The sequence below is a fragment of the Cricetulus griseus genome (genome assembly GCF_003668045.3).
Source record: "Cricetulus griseus strain 17A/GY chromosome 1 unlocalized genomic scaffold, alternate assembly CriGri-PICRH-1.0 chr1_0, whole genome shotgun sequence".
Lineage (NCBI taxonomy): Eukaryota > Metazoa > Chordata > Mammalia > Rodentia > Cricetidae > Cricetulus > Cricetulus griseus.
The window spans coordinates 147509234-147526120 of record NW_023276806.1 but is presented as its reverse complement, the minus strand read 5'-3'; the positions used below and the strand labels follow the sequence as shown (position 1 = coordinate 147526120).

General features: G+C 33.6%; 1 protein-coding gene across 1 annotated transcript in view; it reads right to left on the bottom strand.

Moving 5' to 3' along the window:
- Window positions 1-16887, bottom strand: part of Ptprq (protein tyrosine phosphatase receptor type Q) — a 181533-nt gene that overhangs the window by 71807 nt on the left and 92839 nt on the right. Inside the window, exon 26 of the mRNA XM_027392465.2 lies at window positions 7576-7899. Coding sequence (XP_027248266.1) covers window positions 7576-7899 — 324 coding nt within the window. The remainder of the gene's footprint in view (window positions 1-7575; window positions 7900-16887) is intronic.

Sequence of the window (16887 nt, the reverse complement as noted above, 5' to 3'; positions counted from 1 at the left end):
AAAGGAGACACTTTTTTAAATGACAGAATCGAGAGTTCTGGGTAGCCAACTTTCAACAATGGCTGAATTATTTCCTTTATAGAATGAATTATAATTGCTTTATTTCCCCTAGTAACAGCAGGGTAGAACTATTCCAATGGTGTATTTCTACCCAGGCAGTGGATTTTTGTGTATTTTGGATTCAGTTTTCCTATTTATACATAACATCATTTTGGCATTGGCTCTCTATATTTGTGTTGCTCTAACACTGCTTGTAAGGATATTTAACAGCTTTGATTAGAAAAAGTAAATCTATGTCCATGCATTAACAATTTGTACAAACATGTTAAGGCATACTCAGCCTCAACTTGCCTTTTTGTCTTTTCAAGTTTGTAAAGTTACATTCCTTAGAAACTTCTTTGATGAGGCATGTTTTGTTGATTTTTTTTGACCTAACAGATGTTTGGGTAGTTAAAATTCCTCCTGAGTATGGTATCCTGTGGTTTTCACAACCTAAGCTCTACCCCAGGAATTTTCCTTTCTTAGTCTCTCTGTCCTGGTGGTCTATAGGAGATGCACATTATGGGATTCCCATTTCATTTCATAATAATTTTACACCAATGAATCTTTCATGTTGTATATTTCCTTACTATTATGCATGCCTGATGCACAATGCAAAGATTTAACAGATTTCTGTTCTATACTCTCCCAACATATAACTCAAGTTGAGGATATGGAAAATCAGAAAAAAAGTGGGATGGTTACAATAATCTGCAAGTTAATGTTTTAAGTTAAATATTTCAGCCTTGTAATTTTGTGCTCTGTGTGGATATAAACACAGAATGGAATAGAAATGTGATTACTACAGAAATGACTTAAGGAGAAAACATTTTGCTTCAATTATGGAGATCACAGTACAAGGGAGAAGGAAGTGTTAGCTTGAATTGGCTGAGTATCATTTCCTCTGTTCATTCTGCTTTACATTTGCAGATTCATATTCAAAAACAATTTAGCTCTCAGCTTTCATTCTAACTCGGTTCCTGAGAGCTCCTGTCCTGATGCTCTTCTTCATGAGCCCAGAGAGGTTCGGTAACATTTTGTTATGATATGAACCAGCCTTTCCACTTGTGATTCATACTTTGATGTCTTTTGTTACTCAAATTCTGAACAGTTTGATTTCAGACTAATCATCAAGCACTACCCCTTTCTTAAAACCTCCAAGTGGTGAAAACTGGTTTTGACTGCCTCAGTCTGGGTCCAACTGGTTTTGACAAGTTTAAACCAGTTCTGACTGGTTCAATCTGGCTCCGACAGGCTCAAAGCAGTTTGGACTCACTCAAATTGGTTCCAACTGGCCCAAGCCAGTTTTGAACAGTTCAGTCTGGTTCCAACTGTTTTAATACAGTTTGGGCCAGTTCAAACCTGTTCCGACTTGTTCAATTTGAAATGTGAAATATGAATCATGAATTATGATATATGAAGTATTTCTTATGAAACATGAATCATGAAATATGAAATATCAATTATTAAATATGAATAATGAAATGTGGACTATGGATCATGAAATATGAATTATGAAATATGAATTATTAATGAGTAAATATGAATGACAAAATATGAAATATCAAATATGAAACATGAATTATGAATCATGTTTTATGAATTATGGAATGTGAAATATAAAACATGAATCATGAAATATGTAACATGAAATATGAATTATGAAATATGAGTCCTAAAAAGAATTATGAAATCTGAATCTTGAAATGTAAAACATTAAGTATGATATATGAAGTATGAAATATGAAATAAGGAATATGGAATATGAAAAATATCCTCCAAGTGTTAGTAAGACATTCTATGTATAAATGCTTAGACACAACTTGCCACAGTTAGAACAAATCACACACTTATATGAAACTGATTTTTATATCATTACTTCAATTTTCTTTTCATCTAATCTAGTTTGGTAATTAAATATTTTGTTCTTAAGTTATATCATGGAACTGCACACCATTTTCCAATTGTAGATAATAATATAAAATGTTAATTATTTTCAATTGGATTATATGTTTTTATAAAATGTTTATTAATTTTTGATATGAAGAAACCTAAGCACTATTTTAGTGCTGAAAACATTACTGTTTTAAAGAGTCTTTTGTTTGTTCATTCTAAGTGCTTTTTATTATTTGTTTTCTCTGGTTTTCTTTGACACAGGGTGTCACTCTGGAATTCGCTATGTAGATCAGGCTGGCCTTGATCTTTCAGAGCTCCTCTGCCTCTGCCTCCCATGAGCTGGAATTAAGGGTGTGTGCCACATGTCCATCTTTAATTCCTTTTTATTTTAAACGTCATTTCGCATGCAAGCAACCATGGAATCCTCGTTTACATGCATTCCATGTTATACATATATATGTAATGATATATGCAGTATCTTTTAGTGTTGTGTTTAAAATAAAATCAGATTCTCCTTGGTTTCATAATATTAATAAAATAGTATTTGCTGTACATATATGTAATTCAAAAATTAAAATATATTTATCATTAGACAGGGTTTCTCTGTGTATCACTGGCTGTCCTGGAAATCACTCTGTAGACCAGACTGGCCTCAAATTTACAGAGGTCCTACCTCTCTGCCTCCCATGTTCTGGGATTAAAGTGGGTACTCTTTGCTGCTGTTGTTATTTGGGTTTTTTTGTTTTGTTTTGATTTTGCTTTGCTGGAGATGCATACTCACATGCAAGCCAAGAGCCCAGCATTGAGCCCCCAGTCCCCTCACTGAGGAATTCTAGGCAGGAGCTCTGCACAGCACAGAAACACACACTCACACACACACATACACCAGACACTCACTCCCCCAGCCCCTCACTAACTGACAAAACTGACAAAAGAAACACCCACTCAAAATGGACTTCTCATTTTAAGGGCTATGGATTTTGTGAATATTAAAATCATAATATATTTTCACAAAGCTAAAATGCACAAACACACACACTTACACAATACAACTTTATGTATATAAATGATTATTTACCAAAAATTATCTATTCCCAGTCTTGATTTAACTGACTAGTAAAAATATAACTATTCTTTAAGATTTTTAATATTTGATTGCTCTAATGCTTTTTATTTTGAAATTTTATTTCATGTATGTATGACATATGTAGCAAAGATACATATGTGCTAAATATATAATACATGTAATTTCTTTTTGTTTTCTATATCATATATATATGCATATATTACTGTAATGTGTATTTTATAGCACTACATTATAACTGGAAAAAGAAAATTATATATTATTACATTGTATACAATTACATAATATATAATATGCATTCTATTAGATACATAATATTGTTATAATATAATATATAACACATGTATATATTCAATATGTTAACAATATATGTACATATGTATATTATATATTATTTAATGGTATGTTATATGCATAATATATACATACATAAATTGTTCTATTCTCTCTACAACTATTTTCTTTTTCCAGTTACTAAGATGAGAGTAGTTATTTCTTTTCCACACCAGAGGGGTTGAAAATACCCATACATCTTGACTGACTAATCTCAAACTGAATGTAATTTTTTTCACCTGTTTCTGCAGACTTAATATGGTAATAAAGTCTTAACAATGGGTAAGAAGTGTCAGAAGTGGTGTAAGGAACAGTATTCAACTAGAAACTCAAGCACATGGAATGTCAAGAATCCAACCTTCTTGCTTTATTTGCCAGATTCTCAATTGATGTAACATGTATTTATGATAACTAAATCTCCAGTAGCCTTAAGTGTCTCTGCAAGAGTCAGTACATTTAGAGGGTTTACTTCCTGACAGAAGCAAGCACTTTATGAGAAAGATGTTCGCAGGGTGCAGAATGGAACCCCTCATAGAAGAAGACACTGGGAAATAGGCATATTCTAACCCAGAATTGCAAATGAACAGCCCTGGTGTGATGTGTTTGAGATACACAAACAAACATATTTTTTAATTTTTAAAAATTAGTGCAAATTAAAAACTAAGGGTGTTCACTTAGTGTTTGAGATACAAAACCAAACATATTTTTTAATTTTTAAAAATTAGTTGCAAGTTAAAAGCTAAGTGTGTTCACTTAAAAATATCCAACCTTGCTGTTTCCTAGCAAACATCAGAACACCTAATAGTTGGGCCAGAGGAAACATGACCTTTAGATGATACATTCTCTGCTACTTTTTCATCATTCACATCATTTAGTTGTGTTAGATCAGCCAACTTTATTCATTGTGATACTCTTTCCAATCATGTACAGTTTCCCAGGCTTTCGTGTTTATTGTTTTAGTTGAAGGTCTTATTTTCTATCAGAACCTAACTCGTCATTTTATCTACTGTTGAAGCACCTTAGATGACAACTTTGCAATGCTTTCATCTTTACATGTCTATTTCATTTTATCCTTTCAGTTTTACTGTGAATCCAGAGGTGACAGACCCAAGAGGAGAACTCACTGTTGCCATTTTCCTAAACCAAAAGAATTCTAAGAGTATTCTGAATACTTATCCTTGTACCCACAACTGCTGTACTTGTCCTCTCATCCATGAAGTTTCTTTTTGCCTCAGATGGAAATTATTACACACATCTACAAGTGACCAATATGCTAAGAACAAGTGAGCATGGGGTATCCTGACCCAATTGGTTAAATTCTCAATGCAATCCTATATCTTAGGGTCAGTAAACACCATAGAAGAGGGGTTGGGAAGATTGTAAGATCCAGAGGACCAGGAGGCCTTACATGAGATAGTGCCTGTAGACATGATAGGGAAGCTGCAGCAATGAAATCTCAACAATATGGGTTGCCGAAGGAAACATGATGGAAACCAGTTGGCATGCCAGTGAAGATGGGGGAATTTCAAGAGGTGTCTCCCCTAGATAAATGAAGAGCTATAAGCAACAGTTGCAGAGGGAGAAAGAGTCAGTGTTATCCAGAGATGAGCATCCTGAAAGGTAATCTAATCCCAAGTCAACCCTAAACACATATATATAAGAGCAACATTAAATGGAATTAACAGTGTGTGTGTGTGTGTGTGTGTGTGTGTGCGCGCGCGCGCGTGTGATTATAATTATGGAACTCAAGGATGAATTGGGAAGGAAATTAGGCAGGACACTGCAGGAGTTTAAGGGAGAACAAAGATGAGTAGAAATGTTGAAAATATAGTACTTGCATACAAATTTTTAAAAAATTCATAAAAAGTATAATGATGTATTCTCAAACAATAGCATTTGAAATAACTATTCTTATTGACTAATCCCAAACTCAATCTAATGTGTTTCCACATTTCATATCTCTCTCTCTCTCTCTCTGTGTGTGTGTGTGTGTGTGTGTGTGTGTGTGTGTGTGTGCACTGGTATCCTAATTATCACCTACACTGGAAAACAATTACTTCTCCCTATCAACTATAGTTTATTCCATCAATTTTCATTTATTTGGGAAATGCCTATAGAGTACCCACTGTTATCAGAAATTATCCCAGCTAGTAAGGTAGCAGTAACAATCAACAAAGTTTAAAAATATTTAGGTAATTATTTATTCAGTATAATGTGATGCTATACAAATAACCACATGGCTCTTTTAGATGGAGATGTCATGAATAATTCTAAACATGGATCATTAAATAGAAGGCCATATAAATATTTTATTCTTTCATGCTAAGGGTATAACATATCAGCCCCCAAAGCAGGGAATTTTAACAGTAAAATATCATAGTATGAATGGGAGGTAGAGTTAAGGAAAAGGTGGATTAAAAATTTGGTCTCATAAATCAAGAATCAGCTCAAGTTAGTTCACTTAGTTGAAGCTAATCCTAGACAATAGAAGAGGAAAAGAACACTATCTGGATTTTTATTTTCTGCAAGCAAATCAATAATAGTATATACAAAGAGAACAAAGAGAAGAATATGGGGATTTGGTGTTTAGGTTTTACTCATTTCAAGAGGTTTATCAGACATACCTGCCTAATGCTATCAAGTCATATACATATACCAATCTGCTGTTCTTGGAAGCATTTGGGACTATAAATAGAGTTTTGAGAATAATCAATTTATAAAGACTTAAAGCCACAGGACAGAAGAAATATAATCAATGTAAGCTCTCCTGGATGCTATGTTATATTAAAGAAAAAGACATGTATAGATTTCTGGGCATCTACATTTAGAGTTAATAAAACAGAGCAGGAAATATAAGCAAAAGAAACTATGAAAGAACTGACAGGAGGGTCAGAAAAAAATACAAAAATCTAAAGTGGAAAATCTTCCAGAAAAGTCAAAGTATTAAAGAAAAGGACTCGGATAAGCAGTGTGTTTCAAGCTGACTTTTGAGGAATCTAAGGCAAGTGTAGCATTACACTAAACAACATTTGTTAATGACTATGATAAAAATGATGCCAGACCTTCCAGGGAACTGTAACAAAAGATACACCAAAGGCCTACAACAGAATCCATCTGTTATTAAAAATTGTGTGTGTGTGTGTGTGTGTGTGTGTGTGTGTGTGTGTGTGTGTGTGTGTCTGTCTGTCTGTCTGTCTCTCTGTCTGTCTGTCTGTCTGTCTGTCTTTCTGTCAGTCTTTGTCTGGTAATAAGAACAATATTCTTTCATGAAAATTTAATTTTAATTTGAAAGGAATCTCTGAATAAGAGCCTTGATCAGGGAGGAAGATAACAATATAAACTCTATATTTAGAGGGTTTCTCTTTTAGTATAAAATGTCTCTGACAGGTTCATTTTGAATATTTCATCCCCAACTCCTGGAATTTTGGGGGAAGGTCATGGAACCTTTAGTGTAAGGAGGCTTTCTGTAGTAAGTACATCACTGGAGGGCTGGTCATGAGATTGTAGAGCCTACTTTCGGTTCTTGTTCTGCTTCATTGCTACACATATAATGTGTCCAATCATCGACATGCTCCTGCCACCATGCCACAATACTCCCACCCCTTTATGGACTCTATATCTATGGAATACATGCTAAAGTACGACCCTTCTTCCTTATGTCACTTTGGTCAGGGATTTTGTGTAAGAAATAGGGCTTATTACATTGAGTAGTGCTGGACTGGCTAGGTCTGGGAGGGAGATGGCTTTTCAGAGAATGTTCCCATAAATCTGGCATTCAGAATTTGACTTGTAAATCCCTTTAGATTTCATGGAATCCTCACACTTTTTTGAAGACCAGACTCAGGATAAATAATAGAAATTGATTTACTCAAACATGGCTATTGAGGTTTTTTAAGTAAATGGGGTGGCCAGTTATTTTATAATATGAAACATAAGTTCAAGAAAAAATCTTTTTCTCTACTCAATAATTTCAAAAAAATATTTCATACTCTAAGATTTTGACACAGTTCTAGGATATATAAAAGGCCCTAACAATCACTGGAATTTAATTTTGCAATCATTTTTGTTTAAATTAAAAACAAATATTGCTGCATAAGTTAGTTTCCATAATGATTAATCTTCACATTTAGTGAATTTGCACACAGTGGAATAAGTAGAAATCATTAGCATAGAGATAACATAACAGAAAGCCATATGAGTAAATAACTTAAGACAATACTTACGGCCAGGCAGGGTTTGTGTAGAAATCCAACTGGAGGCGTTTCCATACCCAGCATTGGTGCTGGCGGCCACTTGGAATCTATACCATCTAAATTTTTTTAACCCATACACTGTTTCTTCTGTTTGGTTGGATTCATAGAGGAATTGAATTTTTTGATGTTCAACACATCCTTCAGAGTCCCAGTCTCTGCATTTCTGAGCACGAAGTTGAGTTGTTATCTTGTAGTTTTGGAAGTATCCAAGGATACTATCAGGTTTTATCCATGTTAGTGTTGCACTAGTTGACTGAACATTAGAAAAAGCTATATTTTTGGGAACACTGGGAACTAAAAATTAAAGGGAAAAATGACAAACATAATAATGCCACCTGTGGAGGTCAGTCGCATTACCACAGCACTCAGGTCATTATCTTCACACTTAACAAGCAGAATTTCATGTTGATTCTTTGGGGGCCATTGTTTCAAAAGGGAAAGGGACAAACATTTTTGTTATTTCTTATTTCTAACTTGACTGTACAACCCACTCTGAAATGGTAATAGAAAAGCACTCTGGACTTGCATAGAAAAATTTACTGCTACAACAATAATCATATGCTTATATTATCCTCAGAATTTCCCTAGATATAGCCTGAATTTTTATTATTCCTTTCCTAAGGAAGATTTTTAAAATTTATTTAGGTGTCTAGAAAGCAATAAGCACATTCATTGTATTGGAAGCTTTGATTAAAAACTGTTTTATATAAACAGTTTTGAATGTAATGTAATGAAAAACATGTAATGAATTGAACTTCATTTATATTTTTTATAATGAAAACTGATATTTTCTGTAATATCACTCAACACTCTAGCATTACTGAACAGACTAAAGTAACAACATATTGTTACAACGGTGGCTCTTAGTAGGGGCCCTACAACATTTTAGTTTACTTACTGGAAACCATCTATCAGACAATGAGCCCACTGTTGAGGTGTCAGCATACACTAAAAGCTCATTTTTTAAAGGCAATTTAATGGGAAAGTAATAAAAGCATATTATAGCTAGAAAGGTGAACAACCAATAGGCTGAGTAGTATTGGATCTGTTCTCAACCATGAGTGCTCATGCATGCTTCCAATACCCTTTGCTAATCAACATAAAAAATAATGTTTTTGACTTTTGAAAATGGCATGATTCATGAAAATTATGCTAATATTCAGATTTAAAAGTAAAGTTAATAAATGTTTAGAAAACTTGCTCATTCCTAAATATGTCAAATTAGTAAAATATTTGATAAATATGTAGAGCTAATCCACTAGTGTAGATAATATTACCAACCCTTACTATTATGGATAATATTAATAATACGAAAGCTACAGTAAACAAACCCAGACGCAGCTATTAATATTTAGGCATTTGCACTAGTCTGTCCTTGGGGTTCTGAGAGAATCCATCTCTGCTGCAGCCACTAAGAGCAATATTAACTATGTTCCCTTTTAAAAGGGTCCTACCTACCTCCCGTATCTCTCTCTCCTCTCTCCCCTCCTCTCTCTTTGCTCTCTCTCCTCTCTTTCCTCTCTCTCCCCTCTCTCCTCTCCTCTACTCCCTTTCCCTCACCTATCCTATCTTCTCTCTCATCTCCTCTCTTTCCTCTTTCCTCATTCCCACTGCTCCTGTCCCCAGAGGATGGTCTCTCCCTCCTCTTTCCCCTTTTATGATCCTTTTCCCTTAATAAAAAAATCACCTCTGCTTGAATTCTTTCTAGAGCCACTTTGGAAAATTACAACAGCTCTTTGCTCAGTGAAATTTATAATAAAGAAGGATATTTACAATAAAAACGCAAATAAGGTGGAGAGCAGAGAGATGGCTCCATGGCTAAAAGATCTTGCTGTTCCCAGGAAAGACCCTGGTTCTCTTTCCAGCACCCACCAGGTTGCTTACCACCTCCCTTACTCCAGTTCCTGGAGATCTGACGCCCTCGTCTCAGTATGCACAAGGGACACATGCAGTACACATACACACATGCACACAAAACATTCATACACATTTTAAAAACCTTAAAATATACAGATACCATTATATATAGTATGTTGGAAGGTGATCACTGATGTAGAAAAATAGGCAAGGGGAAAATGAAAGAAGGCTTCATAGATAATGACATGCTAAATGAAAAAGATATTAAGTTCCTGATAAAGGAAACTGTTATAGAAGAGTGAAGAAGATATTGAAGCTATAGATGCACTGATGAGTAAACAGCAACATTAAAACAAAAAACCTCTATTCCTGTATTTGATGAAAACAGAGCCTCATAATAAACCACACAAGTCACCTCTCAGATCTAAGAACAGACCCTTGTCAGGAACCAACCAAGAAACAGGCCACTGGGACCTTCCAGGAACTGCATTCTGCCGTAACCAATGTGAACCCAGAAGAGGATTCTGAGTTCCATATGAAAAAGTGGAGAGTCAGACATAATGTGCCTGGATTTCTGGTTAGAGCATTCTAGATGAATAATCTACATTGCTATAAGCCACCCTGTTTGTTATACGGCAATGGAAATCTAGTATCATTTTCTCCTATAAAATGGTAAGTCACTGCTTCTGTAGCATCTGATACAAAACTCAGAATGAAGTAAAAGTCAAAATCTCAAACAGGTCTTTATTTTAAAATTAACCCAGAGATAATTCTATTAGTTTATAAAGATTATATTATTGTATTACCATACTTCTTCAAGTCTGCATTGAAAATGCACTCTAGAGAAGTTACTCTAATATTCTGTATAAAGGATCTAGAAAGTAGATGTGGAAAAGAATTGCCTCTGCAACCATATCAATTAAATATTAAATAATGATTATAAAATATGATAAGCTACCATATACATAAAATATCAGAGTACATACTGGTTAATGTCTACTGTAACCTTGGCTAGTCATTTAATAAATATTTTTGAATACACAATTAAATGAATTAAATGATATAGCATGGAGTTTTATTTAGATGGCTTGACAAGTTCTGCTGTTGAGAGATAACTTAGTAAGACAGCAACGAGATGTAGCATATCAGACGAACATCAACTTAGAGTAAATCCCAAAGAGAAAACAGAGCATGGTATGTTAGAAACATTGTGCACCAGGAGAAGGACAGGAAGAAAGGGAGTTGAACACTCAGTTGTAGGAGGAATCACATCCTATGACACATTCTAGACTGATTTGAGTATTTAGTTTTAGCCTAAGTGCAATGAAGAGATGACACTTTTTAAAAATCTTATTAAAATTGGCATTGCTCTTTGTCAAATTCATTGCCTGTTCCCCTTGGGAGCCAAGAACAATGGTCCAGACACTTTCCTTTTAAGTCTACCTCCAATCACACCTCCCATCTTTTTTCCTAGGATTTTTTAGCCACTATGGGTGGAGCCTTGCAAGGCCTAAATAACTGAATCCTTCAAGGGCAAGGAACTAAATTCTGAGACAACTGTGTTCTAGGGAGAGTACTCTGAAGTGTGTATGAAAACACACACTAAGGATCACACACTAGTCAATGACCTAGAAAAGGCAGAGGCCTTCTCATCTTACCAAGAGATGTAACTATTATCTGTAGCTGTAGGAGAAACATTTTCTTTCAACTTTCAAATATTAATAAATGAGACTTCAATAACAAAATCTGATGCAGAATAATTTTTTCAGTAAATTACTTTTTCACAGAATCTAGTATTCCCCAAATAAGTATTCCAGAGAAGGACATTTTAAATAGTCATACTTTTGCCTGACAAAGAAACAAAGCCCATACATAAGGTTTCCTTGCTGTGGGTTAGGAAATCATATGGTCATGTGTGGCATACTGTTCTGCTTCGTACTAGAGGACAGTCATATAGAATCAACACTGAAGAGTGTGCTGCTCAGCAAGTGTTTGTGTGAATAATGTACAACTTATTGAAACAGTCCTTTGATTTTGCTGTGGCATCAAATACAGCACACATTTTTCTATTCGATGTATCTAGAAACATGAACTAGAAATGATCAGACCCCAAATATTCACAGTTATGCATAGATAATCTATAACAGGGCAACTTCACAGGCCTCATACGTGACCAGCAGTAACCCTCATTTAGACCCAGTATCTTCACTTTTGATGAACTGTGTGTGGAACTGGTCCATTTCAAGTCTACCGCCTTATTGAATTACAGATACAAAGAGGATTACACTCCCTTTAGCATGGAGAATCAGATTTCCATTCTTTAAGAATGACTAAAATTCTCAAACTTTTTCTGCCCACAGATGGTCCTAATTTGAACACATCATTCCATGTTTCCTGGAGTAATCACACAGCTTGCTTAAATTTTCTAAACATGACTGAACTGTGATGAAGCGATCAACATTAATGGCCAAGGCATTTAGGAAATCACATTTTTATTCATAAATGATTTGTATCAGTATAAATATATTATCATAGTTGAATTGAAGAGACTGTAGAGCTATGTAAAGCTTGATACAGACTTTTAAAATATTCCTCTGCCTTCAGGGACTAAATTACAGTATCTACTTAGAAGATGAAAATACTTATAATATTTAGATATCATGCTAATTTATGAGAGTCACAGTTTAGAAATTGCTGCCTCTTACTACAGGACGGCAATGGTAGTTTGATCTGCTCTCTCACAACCTGGTTAGGTATACTAATGTGCAAGACCAAGTTTTAAAACTTCTTTATTTGTAACTATACATTTTAGATACATTATGCATCTTCTTTGCATATATGTTTACACTATCTGATCTTTTTTGTTTATCAATTATTTACAAAAACTAAAAATATCACCATGATTTTTCAGTTTGTTAGGAAAATTTTAGTCTCTAGGACTTTTATGTGACCTCTTTTAAAAGAGAGTTACAGAAATATAAGTACATACAAATATCATTTTGCTGACACTAACATATATGTCTCAATATAAAAATCACAATTGTACATATCCAATTTCAGGGTTCCAAGTATAAAGCTGGCACTGATTTGAATTTAGTCAATACCATGCATTACACATTCATCTAGAGTTTTGGTTTTTCAACACAGTTTCTCTATTTAGCCCTGGCTGTCCTGGAACTCACTCTGTTGACCAGGCTAACCTCGAACTTAAAGATCCAGCTGCCTCTAACGTCCAAATGCTCGAATTAAAGATGTGCTCCACTACCTCCCAGCTTCATCTGGAGTTTCACAGGTTACAAGTCTAAATATATAGGTTCTTTTTCATAGATACATAAAATAGCTTATTTTATTGAAACCACTATAAAGGGTCTATGACGACAGGCAAAATTCATTAGAAGATATTCCAGAAGCTTAAATATAGATATCCATATATAAGTGGCAATGAAATGTTTTCCACAATCTGGTAATAAGCAAAAATAGAAGAAAATAGTTGTCATAAGGATGTAACAAGAAACTGGAGACCAAGACTATGGTGTCATTATTGAAAGGCAGTAGAAGACTGGGAGAGGAGTTTAGATTATGACCATAGGTAACAAAGTCCAACAGAAGTTCATTGGTAAAATATAAAGTTGAAGAAAATATAATACATAATATAGCTGGTGTTAGTGAAAGGTAATATTTAAATATGCTTTTGTTTTTATTTTATGTGCATATTTGCCTGCACATATATGTATGTATATTTATCACATCCATGAAGTGCCTACAGAGGCCAGAGGAAGGCAACAGATCTCTTAGAATTGGAGATACAAGTGGTTGTGAGTTGTCATAAAGCTCTGGGAACTGAACCTGGGTCCTCTATGAAACTGTCAAGTGTTCTTATCACTGAGTCACTGTTAAAAGCCTGTGAAATGTAAATTTTGTGGAAACCAGTTACATATTGTGCATGTGAAATATAATGCAGATCATGGTGATAAAGAATAATTATAAATAGCACTAAGAGGAAATGCAAGGGAATGTGATGATATATTGTGTAGAGACAAAACTGAAACACAATGAATTAAATGAGCCCAGTATTAGGTTAGTGTTAGTACAGAACATAGATATTGCAGAATTAAGCCATGAATTTGACTCTGATATAAAAATAATTCAAAAAGAAAAATAAAGATCATAAATCTCCATAATCATAATGACAAAATAAATGAACAAAATGCAATAATCTCTAGCACAGAAATATAAAATATTTATATACATACATATATCATCTGCAGAATCATATAAAGATCATATAAAACTCATATAAATGTTTAATAAGCAATGTCTTTAACAAAAGTTTTATGGAGTAAAAAGTATATTTAATTGTCAGAAGGAATTCAGATTAGCCTATAATGCCTGGCCAACATTGGTACCTAGCAAATATTACTTTAACAATTAAGGGTATAAGTGGGAAAAGTAATACATGCAGAGCTAAATGAATGAATTTCAACAAGACGTGTGCCACAATACTAACCCTAACTGAATGATGATTTAACTTTTTTCTGTCTTCTAACTCTGTCTCCAAAGAAATAAATATTGATTAAAAGTTATATACACAAAAATGTCCTGGACCTAAACTGTAGGAAAATATTCATAGTAAAAAATTAAGAATTTTAAATCTTTAGGAATCCTATGAGAAGTAAGATGGGGAGGAAAAGAGAGAAAGATCAATAGAATCTCTAGTTATCAAAATATCTATGAACAGAATGTCTAATAATTTATTTAGATATACATAGACTGCTAAAATGTAAACACATATCCTGTGTACCTATCACTAAGCATTCATTGTGATATTCTACACAAATTATTTTGCGTGATTAGAATTATTGTCAGAATAATAAAGAGAGCTCAGATACATTTATTTGCAAAAATAATTTTCAAAAGATCCAAAACTAATAATAATACATTATAACCTCTACACTGGATAACTTTAGGGAACTATGATTTGATTATGCAGACAAAACATGCATACATATAAAATTAAATAAATAAATATTTTTAAATCAGTCATAAAAATATCTACTATAACACAAACACCCAAGGCTAGATGGTTTTATGAGGTAGTTCTATCAACAGCTTTGATTGAAAATAATAAAACTATTTGTGGAAACAATTGGAAATTACTTCCCATCTATTTTCATTAGGACATTACAAATACATACAAAACATACTACAATAAAAGAGGTAACAATAACTTGATCACAGATACAATTCCACACAACATATCAGCAAATCAAATCTAACTACATATTCTAGGATAACCTATCTGATCAAATACATCTCTCACAGAATGCAAATTTCAGTTAACAATCAAACCACAAGCTTTAATTATAAATCTAATACATCCACACCAAAGTAAACCTAAGACTACACTAACTTTGCCATCATTTGTTATGATTAATTTTCAGGCAACGTATACAAAGTGCCTTTGACAACAGGTCATAGGAAGCTCTTAGGGAGCAAGGCTTATGCATTTAGTCAGTAACAGCATAACATTATAAAGACACACTTTGTATTAAATCTGTAGTCCATACTTTAAAAATGTTAAACTTCTTCTACATAACAATATGTCACTAATGTACTTGTATATAGTTTTAAAATGATGGCAGGCTTGCTGGTTCATGCCTGTCATCACAGCCTTTTGAAGACAGGGTCAGGGTGACTGTTACAGTGACCCTGTCTCAGACAGAAAATCAAGCAAAGTTATAATATATATTAGAAAGAAATATATCTACAATAGGATTAATATAATTAGTAATGCACTAGAAAGCTAATTACTAATATTCATGCATCCTTTAATTGGCATAGATTTAATTACTTCAAGTAGACTTTTTATTACCTTTCTAATAGTGCAAGTTTTAAGATAGTAAATCTTCATAATAAGGTATCTAATCACAGAACTAATACAAGATTTGTTAGATGCTGTAGTAAACATATGGTGAAATTCAAGTTCCAATTATACTACACTAATATAGTAAGAAATGGGACTTTTATTCTATTTGAATTCTAAACGATAATATTTATTGTCTTTCAATAAAAATGAGTCTTCCTCAAAATTTGTATTTTTGTAAGCCAAAGAGCTTTAGGTATTTTAAATTTACCAAGCTGTGATTAATACTATTTGTATGACTTATATTATCAAATTATTTATATAGCACTGATTTTAAATTTAGTCTAAATTGATACATTCCTTTGAAATGTGCTTTTTCTAATACATTTATTGAACATTTCAGAAAATTTATACTACTCTTAAGTGTAGTCTTTATAGTTTACAATCTCATAAAGACAATAAGCACCTTCTTGAAGCTTTCAACTATTATATTTACTAGAAAGGAAACATGAATTTTATACCTACTCACAACTTACTTAACACTAGAAGTAAAAAAGAGCCAGGAAAAATGAGGGAGAAGGTTGATATGTAGAGGCTGTTCCAAAGAGTATCAGCTACACAGAGCAGGAATGGAAAATAAGGTAATAAGATATGCCCTGGTCTCTAAATAAGTCTTAAAAAACTGCCAGAAGAACAGCTGGCTTTAGCTGGAGCTTGGAGGAAGCCAAGAATGCCTGCCCGGAGTTCACTTAATGAAAGATATTACAGTAATGAGGAGGTCAAGGAGAATTACACATAGTAACCAAAATTCACTTTTTAAAAAAATATGTTTAAACGAACTTTTTAAATTTAGAATTTGATACCTAAGACTGTTTGAAAACTACCAAACATCACCTCTTTGGAACTTGTCCAAACTAAAAATATGTGACACAAGTCTAGTAATACTAAAACATCTCCCACAATGCCTCCTTTTTTATAGCTCTCAGCTTGCAGCATTTTGTTTTGTAGATCAAGCACAGATTTGGGGTTATAAGTTGTTCTCTTAAGTTTTCAATCCAAACTTGAGCAAAATTGTATTTACCCTCATCTGTGTAACAATTATTGTAGATTTTCAATGAGAAAATTCTCATGGTAGAATCAAAGTTTTCTATTTCACCTTGTGAAATAGTGGGGAAAGTTTTCACAAATACAAATAATGTTCTAAATTTCTAAGGCAGGGAAGATCACAAGGCTGGAGGGAATTCTGGGCTATCAGTAGCTCCGGTCAGAGTTAACCACAGAGAGCCAGTTTACACTCAACCTCCTTCCCATTGATTCATTTCTATTGCTTGAAAAGCAAAATTGTCAAAATGATTCTTAAGACCCACTGAAGGTCAAGCACTGCATCACTGAAACTTTTAAAACACAAAAAATATATGTGTTTTTTCACTCTTCTCCATGTATGTCCATCAAGTTGTGTTTACTGGAATGGGCATAAAGAGCAACACCAATGAGTTTAAAAGAACACACTTGATCAGACTTGGAAGACAGGAAATTTGTACTTTTCCATTTCCTCCACTGCC